Below are 11,403 nucleotides of genomic sequence, written 5' to 3' on the forward strand. Positions count from 1 at the left end.
CGATGCTTTAAAACTGGAGTCAGATTCTGTGGCTCCTTTGCTCAAAGCCCTCCAATAACTTCTCATTTCACTCGGTGTGAAAGCAGTGCTGATTGCAAAGTGGGTGCTCTAGAAATAAATATTTCTAGAACGAAGGAATGAAACTTCCCAAAACTCTAAGGTAGTTTTATCGGCATTTTGCTCACGAGGAAAACAGCAACTCAGAAAAGGCAGATACCAGCTCTAATTTTACCTCCTCCAAGAAGCCTTCCCGGATTAGCCACTCCCATTTCTGAGTAAACTTCTGCATCTGGCAAACCTCCTGCCACTGCTAATCACTGTGTCTACTATATCCAATCAGACTTTCAAAAGTAATTATGTTTGAACATTCAAAAGTCAAGATTAAACAGGATGGTGGTTCCTTGAATTAATAGAAACAGAATTACTGCATGACCCAGCAATTCCCCTTCTGGGTGTGTACCCGGAAGAATTAAAAGCAAGGTCTTAAGAAGGTATTTGCTCACCTGTTCATAGCATTATTCACACTAGTAAAAGGTGGAAACGACCCAAGTGTCCGTTGATGGATGAGAGGACAAAGCAAAGGTGGTCTAGACACACAATGGAATATTGCTCAGCCTTCAAAGGGAAGGGAATTCTGTCACAGGCGACAACATGGATGAACCCTGAGGACATTATTCTCAGGGAAATAAGGCAGTCACAAAAAGACAAATACTGTCTGATTCCACTGATACGAGGTACCTAGAGTAGTCAGCTTCATAGACACAGAAAGTGCAATGGCGGGTGTCGGGCGCTGGGGAAGGGGAAATGCGAACTAGTTTTCCATGGGTACGGGGTTTCCGTTTGGCGAGATAAAGCTGCACTTAAACATTTCTGAACTTAAGACTGAGCCAAAACGCTACTGAAATGAAAACTTAACCCTTAAAAATAATTAAGATGGTAAATTTTATGTTATGTGGACTCTACCGCAATTAAAAAAAAATTTAAAGTCAAGATTATAAAGAATTGGAATGAGTGTTTTCAGGAAGTAGTGAGTTTCCTGTCACCAAGGGTATTAAGTAGAGGCTGGAGTAACACTTGGCTGAGATATTGCACAGAGGATTTAAATACTGAGTAAGAGAAAGAAACTGCATCATCTTTAAGGTCCCTTCCTTCCCAGAAATTTATAATTTTTTTAAAATATTTTATTTATTTATTTGACAGAGATAGAGACAGCCAGCGAGAGAGGGAACACAAGCAGGAGGAGTGGGAGAGGAAGAAGCAGGCTCATAGCAGAAGAGCCTGATGTGGGGCTCGATCCCATAACGCCGGGATCACACCCTGAGCCTAAGGCAGACGCTTAGCCACTGTGCCACCCAGGCGCCCCAATTTTTTTTTTTTTTTTTTTTGAGGGAGAGAGAGAGGAGGGGCTGAGGAAGAGAGAGAATCCCAAACAAGCTCCATGCCCAGGGCAAGCCCCATGCAAGCCCCACAACCGTGAGATCATGACCTGAGCCCAAATCAAGAGTCAGACATTTAACCGACCGAGCCACCCAGGTGCCCCCCATTTATAAATTCTGAGCGTAAAGAACGGCAGCGCTGAAGACCCCTTTGAGATCAGCTCCTGCAGTTGTTTGACAATCAGGGTACGTGTGCTCCTAGCTACCCCAGGGCTTTTGCTGTGATTCCTTCCTTCTGTGCCCGACAATGCTTTCTCCTTGACTCACTGCCGGCGCTGTTCAGGTCTCTCTGCTCAGACGCCATCCCGCTGCAGAGGCCTTGCCTGACCCCTCTCTCAGAATTAGACTGTGCTCCCGTCCCTGCCCAATTCCTTACCCTGCCTGTTCGTCTTCAGAGCACGTGGTGTTTCTCGCTGACAGCAAGGAGTTATTTTCGTATCCCAGCTCCAGAACACGACTGGCACACAGAAGAGGCTCAGTGCACATGCAGCGAACGGAGGGACCCTGGCCGGAGAGGACACACCTCCAGCACAGGGAGATAGCAGGTTCTCCAGCCTGGAGTCCAGTCCCAAGGTCGCCCGCACCCTGGGGTCTCTCCCCCCCGCTCCCCTGCTGCCATACTGTAATGGTTGGGCCCGCTGCCCCCCTTTAAGCCAATGCTTAATGCTTGTCTTATCTCCCCAGCTCAGCGGATCCAGGCTGGGACATAAAGTAATACTGAGGCTGGGGTTGAGCAAACAAGAGGGAAGTAAACAATGAATGATCTGGCCGGGCGAACTGGACTGTAACCCACGGCTGACCCATCTTCAGAGGGTGTCCCCGCGGGGAGTGACCTCACCCTTCTCAGGAGCTACTCAAGCATGGGGAGACCCAGGGCAGCCGGCCCAGGGAGAAGAAGGGACAGAGAAAGCCTCTTTCCAGCAGGCCTGAGGCTGGCCTTCCACTGTCCTTCCCTGACCAAGGACCTACCTCTCCCTTAGCAGATGCGAGTGGAAATGCGACCCTTGCCCAGAGGAGAGACCCTTAGCAACAGAGGGGCCTGGCTGCAGGACGGAACCACATTAGAGTCCTGGGGCCAACTTTGTGACCAGACAATGCAATGCCGTGCTGGAGGCAGAGTGGAGCTCTGCCCCTCTGTGGACAGAGAAGGACTGAGCTAGAGGCTTCCATGGCTGGGGCCTTTGAGGAAGAAGACCCGTGTGCAGGAACATATAGCCATACACTTCCCCTCTTTGTCCCTTTTGGACACAACCTCGTGGGTAGAGTCTGCCTCAGCTGGGAGACAGATCCAGGCCCAGCTGGAGAAGGGTCTTCAATCATTTTATAAACTCAGCAAGAAAGACACCCAAGGTGCCTGATTTGGGGGCACCCAGGTGCCAAGCACTTCCACATAGCCCCCTCTCTGAAGTGCCATCACCGGCCCCGGAATACCCGCTGCTCTTGTTGTACAGAGGAGGAGACTGTGGCTCAGGTGGGGACGAGGTCAAGTCGCACATCTAGTGAGAGGAAGAGCCGGGATTCCCACCTGGGGCTCCGGAACCAATCCTGAGCTGCTTTCCCCAAACCCAGCTGCCGGGACAGTGTGTGCTGCCTTCTGGAAGGCGCTCTGGCCAAGCTGTTGCGGGGGAGGTGGACTTGTCTGGCCCTTCCAGGCAGTGGCCAGGCCCCTGGCTGCTTCTGGAGGCAGCGTCCCTCTCCCTAGCCAGGGCCAGAGTGGGGGGCGAGCAGGAAGGGGAGGGAGGCCCTGAGGCCGGCACCAGAAGGCATCAGAGTTACTGACGGACAGAGCGGATGAGCCATGTCCCCTGGGAGGTCCCCGTGCGGGGACGTGAGAGGTCAGGGGCAGTCGGCAGTCATCTGTTCTGGGAGGCCTGCCGCGACCGAGTGCCGTGTGTTGGCGGGAAGGCGTGACCACGGGCAGGTGGCTGTGTGTGTCTGGGAGGGAACAGAGTGCATGTGCAGCCACGTGTGCACCGTTGGGGACACTGGCCCAGGGCTGGCGCACAGCGGGGGCCGGAGAAGGGGCCGGCAGCTTGGGGGAAGTGCATGTTGGCCATCCGAAATGGGAGGCTTGAGACTTGCCTCCTACCAACTGTGTGGCTTTCGGAAAATCTCTTAACGTCTCTGGGCTTCTGTTGTCTCATCCTCTAACTGGGGGTCCCCACAGCCCTGGTTTGCTCGGCTCACAGGCTTCTTCTGCAGGGTCCCTGCGACAATGTGTGTGAGGGGCTGCTACCGCAGTGTGAAGTGTGTAAACGCACAGGGCATGTGTGATTATGACACACACAGGGAGCCTGGGTATTTCTGTGCATATTGTGTTGAATGAATGAATGCGGGCTGTAGAGAAGCTTCTTGGAAGATGCTTCTCGGCTCCTGGACTCCAAGGCATCCCTGAAGCAAGAAAACCAGAAACTGAGGGAGGGGGTCTTCTCTGCCCACACCCCTCCTCCCTACAAGGAAGGTCACAGGATACAACAGGGCTACGGAGCTGGGGACAGAGAGGTCGGAAGAAATGGACGGAGCTTTGCACGGAGACCAGGATTTGGCTGGGATCAGAAAAATCATTCAGTCTCTCTTGGAAAAGAAGAGATACTTCGCCTGTCACAGTGCAAGTTTGTTTTCGGGGCAGCCTCAGGATGCCAAAGCCTTGAAGTGCCTCTATTGGCCCCCAGGGGCATCCCAATTCCACACGGGTAATTGCGATCGATACAGGTTACTAGTTACAGCTCCATCCAGTAGAGATTTCCAGAAACAATGCGGTCAGCTTACCGCTCCGAAATGCACAAGACAGCTCACCCACAGGCGGGGCTGCTCTTCCCTCCCAGGCTGTCTGGCCCGCGGGGGTGGGGGTCCTCTGGCAGGTAGAATTAGCCATGCCTGGGGGTCCGGCACCAGGGAAGCCTGAAGAAAGCTATTTAGGGCCAACCTTGCCGAGCATCCTCCTTCCATTCCTTTCTGTCATTCCTGCCAATGGTGAGACCCTGGAGGTAACTGTCAGCCGGGGTTTAAAAAGCCTGAGGGAAGCCAAAGCCCATTCTGCCTCCTCTCCTCCCTTGGACTCTGGACTCCCAGGACTGTAAGCCCTCCACCCAGGACCCCAAGAGAGATTTGCAGCATAGTGGATAGCACATGGCATTTGAGTCAGGAATAGAATTCCAGTCCCAGTTCTGGGTGCTGGCTGGCTCTAAGTCCTAGATCCTCCCTGTCATGGACCAAAGTTCCTATGTGGAGTCTTAACCCACAATGTGACTGGATTGGGAGACAGGGCCTTTAAAGAGGTAATTAAGGCCAAATGAGATCATAGGGGTGGGGCATGAATCCATGAGGACTAGCGTCCTTGTAAGAAGAGGAAGAGAAGCCAGGGATGTATGCATACAGAGGGAGGACCCCGTGGGGACACAGTGACCGGGCAGCCATTTGCAAGAGGAGAGGGCTCAGGAGAAACCAGACCTGCCACTCTGGTCATTTTGTTATGGAAGCCCTAGAAAACTAACACAGCCTTCAACCGGACATGCTGTTCCCGCAGGACCCTTCCAGCGCTAAGATCCTGGAGCTGGGCCCTGCTGTGTGAAGAAACTAGGGTGAGGACTTGAGGGTAGGAATGGGGAGGACAGGGGCGAGCTGGTCCTGAAGGCCATCAGTATAGCACACAGGTTGGGTGTAGACACTGAGAGCATGAGGGGGGCAGAGAGACGAGCCAAGACCCCTTAGTGGGCATCAGGTGCCAGGAGCAGAGGGAGGCATTGTGCAGGGACGGCGTGGGCAGGGACCTGGCCCTGGGAATGGGCCTTTGATCCCAGGTAGGGCCTCGCGGGCACTCCCTATCAAACACCAAGCTGATCTACCATCATGGGACGCTCGAGGGGACTGAGGCCCAGAGGGTCACATGGCTAGTCTTTCCCTTTCCAAATGAACTTAAGTCTTGGGGTGGGCACACATCTGGGTCGTGAGGAGACTAGACAGATGGGAGGTAGGACTTCTGCTATGAAGCTTGTACAGGGTATGCAGAGCCAGAAACTGACCTGCCTCAGGCCGGCGGGAAGCATGAGCGAATGCTGGAGCGAGGGCTCCAGTGGGGAGCTAAGCCAGAGAGCCTCACGATTCCATAGCCTCCATGTGGCAGGTCTACCTGCCTGCTTCCTGGCGCAAGGGCTCCCAGGGGCTGGGGAAGGCACCATGGCCTCCTGTTTGTCTTCAAAGTGTGATGCCAGGCTAGGCGGGGGCTTGATGGGAGGGTCAGGCTCCCAAAGGTGGCACAACACACCACATGTGTTCCCAAGGGTCCTAGGGAGCAGGCCTATGCCCTTCTGTCTCCACTCCTACCTCTGTAGGTGAGAGGGCGAGTGGGCAAAGAGGAGGACACAGAACCATAAAGTGATGCCGACCTTATCCTGTTCTCATGGGGTGTGACCCAGACTCAGTTTCTCCTGCAAGCCTTGAGGGTCCTAGAGCTGAGCCCAGGGGTCATATCTTCCTGGGCCAGATCACGCCACGGGCCAGGCTTTGCTCTAGCGCTTGGCTGACTTTGAACCAGGGGTGCCAAGGCGGTCTCCTCATCTCTACACCTCACACCTCTGCCCAACCATGGTCTTCCAGGAAGGGTTGAGATTTTGCTTGGAAGAGTACCATGACCTAGAAATGTCGCCTATGAGAATCTCTCCCCTGGAAAGGCTTATGCAGAGGCAGGCCTGGTGGGGCTGAGAGCACAGGGCTGGGAGATGAGAAACCTGGTTGTGAATTTGCTGGGTGACTTTTGACAAGATGCAGTGCCCCCCACCCTGGGCCTGTTTCCCTAACTGATGAACGAGGGGATGGAACCATCTGGTCTTGAAGGGACCTCCCAAGCCTCGGTTTCCCTGTGATTCTGTGATTTCCCTCCATGTGGCTGGGCAAGGATGGGGGTCTCTCCTCTTTTTAACCCCCTCTCAGTGAGACCTCTGAGGAGCGCTGAGCACAGGAGCCAAATGGACTCAACCCCAGGGGCCAGAGTCATCTACACCAACGGAGCAGCCCCTGACCCCCACTGTCGCCCTAGCCTGTCCATGCTGAGCTGCCACCACACCGGAGTCCCCGTTTCTGCCCTGGAAGGGAGATTAGCCAGGTCCCCTATCTTTATCTCAGCCTTTGGCCCCTGCAAGAGATGGGGGTCCCTGGAGGGATGGGAACCTGAGGTCTCTTGCGGACCGGGGAAGCTGTTGATAGCACGGTGAAGCAGGAAAGGCCCCATCCGGGTTCAAAAGGGCGTGGGTTCGAACTGTGTTTCCCTTCCTTGCTGGAAGATGCTGGGTGAGCCGCTGGACCTCTCTGAACCTATTTCCCATGAGGATTAAATGAGTTAATGAACATACCCAACGCAGTGCGTGGCATGTAAGAGGGACTCAGTTCGTGGTTATGGAATAACTGAGTGAGTTAACGAATAAAGCCATGCGGAACTCTCATAGTGGCGGGGCTGGGGGGACTCACCGCTTGACCTGGGCCTTGCCTCCATGCACAGGCCGCTGCTGACCATTCCCACCACCTCCCAGCTGCCCACAAGCTGGCCTCTAGAACAAGGAGGAGGGTGTGGATTCCCCACGAGGGACCAGGCTCAGCTCCCTGGGGGCCCTGGTGGACTGACTGCTTTGGGCAGCCGAGACCTAGAAGGGCATCAGCACCATCTCTGGAGCACCCGCCCAGGACCTGGATCTCACGGGGGGGGGGGGGGAGGGGTGCGAGGATGGAGGGGCTCAGGGAGGGGGACCAGCAGGAGAGTCTTGGTGGAGGGAGACAGAGAAGTGGCTAGTCTCCGCTCTCCCTGAGCCCCTTCCTCCAAACACAGCTCTATCCTTCTCTAGCCCAGGATTAGCACACATCTCTCATTCTCCTATTGCAACAAGATTTTATTTCTAATTATGCTGTAATAAAACTGGAGCACTCCCAGGCTTCCTTTCAAATGACTTGTACACACACTGCCGATCGGATCCTCCTCAGCCCCATTGTAATAGCATTTCCCTGACATTCATTAGACATGCATGAGAGGGGCGCTTTAAGAATAGAATTGCATTTAAATGGATTTGCTGAGAGAGGAAGATGAAAAAGAGAGAGGCGAGGGGGGAGGAGGGAGAGGGAGAGAGGTCTGTTGAACAAACTATGAAAACAAGACGCCATAATAACAGGGTGCTGAAATAAGCCTCTTTCTTCCCCGTCCTCCTCCGGCTGCACATGGCAGAGCCCAGCCCGAGAGGCGGCCTCCCAGCCTCCCCGGAGCCCCCACCCCCACTTTTATGTTACCCGCTGGGGGGGCTTCATAGCTCCTCGCTCCATGTGTCAGATGCTCATGGTGTAATAGAAATAACTATTATTACAACCCGGGAGAGCGGCCTTGCTTCTACAGAACCCCGATAGCCAGGCGGCCAGCAGGGAGGGGGACCCTGTGTCCTTGCACCTGGGGCAGGTGGATGGTGACTGCTGCCCCATGGCTCACCCCGAAGGTGTGGCTCCCAACTTCTGCTCTCTACCCTCCCCCCAATGACCACGCTGCATCTCAAACCGCCATGGGCCACGGAGTAGCTGAGTTTTCCTTTTATCTTGGGTGGCTCTGCAGTGACGGGTGGAGAAGGAGAGCCCTTCTGACCCGCTGACCCCCTGGCCCTCTGAGGCCTCCCCAGGGAGCACTCGCCCCATAGCACTTGGCGTGTACCAGGAATGGCCAACTCTGCATCAAGGCCCCCAACTATTTGTCCATACCTGCTGGGGCCTCGTCTGGTTCATGCCCCTTGCTACAGCTACAGGCTCTTAAGATGGACATCTGATCCCGCCATAAACCATCGCGTGGCTTCCTATCTCTCTCAGGATAAAGACCAAAATCCTTAACAGGGCAGGCAAAGCCCACCTTGCTTCCCCTGATCCCTGATGGGTGGTTCCAACTCTAGCCACGTTGGCCTTTCTCTGCTCCTCCAGAAATCCCAGCTCCTTCTTCCTCCAACCCTGGCCACTACTTGGGACACCTGCCCCCTTCCTTCCCAAAATGCATGCTGACCACCCCTGTTGGAGCTCAGCTCACACTCCCTTCCTCAAGAAGACTCTCTGTCTCACGTCCTCTTTCCTTGTGCACCGTCACAGCTGTGACAAAGCATGCACTGAGTCACCAGGAGCCTGGCACTGTCCCTGGACTGCAGATGCCTTGAGGGTCCTCGCCATGGGTAGGCCCAGCCCTTGCTGGGGTGGAGGGTCGGAACAATGGGACAGCTGTCAGCCACCATGATAGGGGCTCTTCCGATACCTTATCCCATTTACTCCTTGCTAGGGCCTTACTGAGGGAAAGGCTTTTCCTTCCCCTCTCACAGAAGAGGAAACTGACCATCAGAGGGCTCAAAGCAATTTGCCCCAAATCACGGAGTTGGGGCTGTCCGAATCCAAAGCCTCATTTTGGCTATGCCACTTCCCACCACGCCGCCCTGCCCTGGGCATCCCCACCAGCTCCTTCTCGCAGGGAGTTTCCACCCACCTCCCCTGCACGCCAACAAGGCCCTCCTCGAACCCTCTTTCTTCTGGAGGTTCTCTTGGCAGGCCAGCTATTGCAGACTCTCCCTCCTTTTCCAGACAGCGCCCGGCTCCTCCGGTGGGACCACACCCTGGGACCCCGGCGGGCCTCAGCTCTCACATTTAGATTGTTCCTAACCGGCCCACAGGAGCCATTCTTATATTCCCAGATAGAATGCAGGCTTCCTGAAGATACCACATGCCACCCTTCCGAGCCCCTGTGACCCCTGGGAATATGCTACAGGGCACCATTCTCTGTGGGAGGCACCGGCTCCACCCTTTAGCAACTGTGTTAACTGGACGCAGGTCTTGGAGAGGGTGGCCTCACCGCCAGACTCCTCCAAGATAATGGGGGAGTACTGCAGGGCTGCGGTGAGGTCTCAGGGAGATGCCCCCTCTTTCCGTCCCAGTCCTTCCTTTGGACTGTGCGGTAACAACCGGGGAGATAGAGACAGAATGAGAAAGCTGGTCTTACAGTGTTCCACAAGGGGGTTTGGCTACAAGGGGCATGGTACTGTGACCTCTCGAAGCCCTCTGCTGTGGCTCCAAGGGCCCTGGGATGGCAGTGGAGACCATCCCTCTGTCCTTCCTATGTTTGTCTCCGATTCACCGTCTCTCCACCCCAGGAGTCTGCCTGGTTCAGAGGCCTCCAGTGTCCACATGCTGCAGAAAGAAGCTCCCATGATGAGTGGTCAGAGCCCCCGAAGGCCAAGGGCAGCTGGCAGGTCCATCACCTCTGCCTCCCAGTCCCTGGTATGGCCCAAGCCTGGCACTTGCTAAAGGTCAAGTGCATGCCCGGGAGTGAGACCATGACCTCCACGAGGGCTCAGGCTGCTTGCCTGTCATTACTCTGGGCTCAGTTTTGGGTTCAACACGTGCATGGGGTGGTGCTCAGTGATATCTGTTGAGTGGATGGATGGATGGGTGGATGAGTGCATGAATCAGACTTTTTACCTCTGTGGTTAAGTACTTGGGCTCTGAAGTCAGACTAACCTTCCTTGGCTCCACAGTGTGACCTTGTTCAGGTTACCTAATCTCTGTGACTCGGTTTCCTCATCTAAAAAATTATGCTAATAATAGTACCAATCACAGAGTTGGAGTTGTTGCAAACATGCACGCACCTGGCCCAGTGCCTGCACAGCGATTGGTCAATAAACAACAGCTCTCAATACCGCTCAGCCTCTGGGGAAGGAGAACCCACCTAATGCTGACTTGAAGCTACTAAGGAACCTGGAGTGACCACCGGGGCTGGTGGTACTGGATTACTCCTGCATCCCGCTTCCCCCTTCTTCGAACCTTGACAATCCTCTGACATTGCTCAAACAGTGGAGGCAATTCCGTTATTTTGAACACCTACCTTTTTTATTTACAGGCTAATCATCCCGGCTGCATGGCCCATCAGTGAAGCCAGCCAGGGAGCTTTGTCAGGAAAGGCAGACATGTTCGCAGTCCCATCAACATCTGTGTCTTATCAGCTCTCGAAGAGAGTCTGTCTTATTGAAATGATGAGTGTTCTGCACCCACTGTACCGGCCCAAGCGCTTCTCCCCACCACTGTGCAATCTCTGCACCTTTAAGATCAAATGACAGCCCACCTGCCGGGAGCCTCCCCTCCCCCCACCCAGGCCTCCTCCCCCTCTTCCTTCCTAACCTGGGGTACCTGTACCCCCTACCCGGCTTTCATCACACACGTAGTTTTTGTTCCTGATCTTAAAAATTCGTCAGTGGCTTGTCTTCCTTGGTGGCAGTGCACAGGGAAGGAGAGGAGGAGAGGGGGAGGGACGTACTTCTCATGATGGATTTTTATTATGTGCCAGGCAGAGTGCTAGACGCTTCACACGCATTGCCTTCATTTAATCCTGGGAGGCAGGCAAGATTACCCCTATTTTACAGATAAGGAACCTGGGTTCACAGAGATGCAAAAACTTGCCCAAGGTCACATAGCTAGAAAACAACATAATTGGGATTTGAACCCAGACTGTCTGACTCTATAAGTCCTTAAAGACAGAAGCCTCAAGTCGCCGTATGGGACTTCCAACAGCCCCGGCCTGCAAGCCCGAGGTCTGTTTATTGACATTAGCTGTGGACAATGGCCATCTTTCAGGGCGGACAAATATTAAATGAGAAAGGCAGGCAAAGGCTTCCCCTTAGGCTAGGCACACAGTGAGGGCTTCATCTGTGATGCGTGCTATGCTCTTTGTGCATGTATATTCCCAGTGGTGACACTGGCCCGGGTCCTCTGAGCACAGCTCTGGCCCCGCCAGCTCCCTGGGCACGTGCTGTCTCCCCGCCGTGTGCAGAGGGGCCCCGGCACTTGGAATGCTGAGCTCATTCACCAGACAGGTACAATTCCCCACCTCTCACTCTCGGATACTTTCTGAGTAATCAATCACAAAACTGTTTCCAAATCAACCCAGGTTTAGCTCCGGCCTCCCCTCTTCTGATCC

At 54.5% G+C, this 11,403-nt stretch overlaps 1 protein-coding gene across 1 annotated transcript in view; it reads right to left on the reverse strand.

Annotated features, from left to right (window-relative positions):
• DSCAML1 (DS cell adhesion molecule like 1) overlaps positions 1-8,186 on the reverse strand; it is a 113,373-nt gene extending 105,187 nt beyond the window's left edge. Inside the window, exons 1-3 of the mRNA XM_057316896.1 lie at positions 8,163-8,186; positions 6,900-6,979; positions 1,813-2,135 (exon numbers count right to left, since the gene is read on the reverse strand). Of these exons, the coding sequence (XP_057172879.1) occupies positions 1,813-2,135; positions 6,900-6,979; positions 8,163-8,186 (427 nt within the window). The remainder of the gene's footprint in view (positions 1-1,812; positions 2,136-6,899; positions 6,980-8,162) is intronic.
• Between the last annotated feature and the right edge of the window lie 3,217 nt (positions 8,187-11,403).

This window comes from Ursus arctos, unplaced genomic scaffold, assembly GCF_023065955.2.
Source record: "Ursus arctos isolate Adak ecotype North America unplaced genomic scaffold, UrsArc2.0 scaffold_22, whole genome shotgun sequence".
NCBI classification, from domain to species: domain Eukaryota; kingdom Metazoa; phylum Chordata; class Mammalia; order Carnivora; family Ursidae; genus Ursus; species Ursus arctos.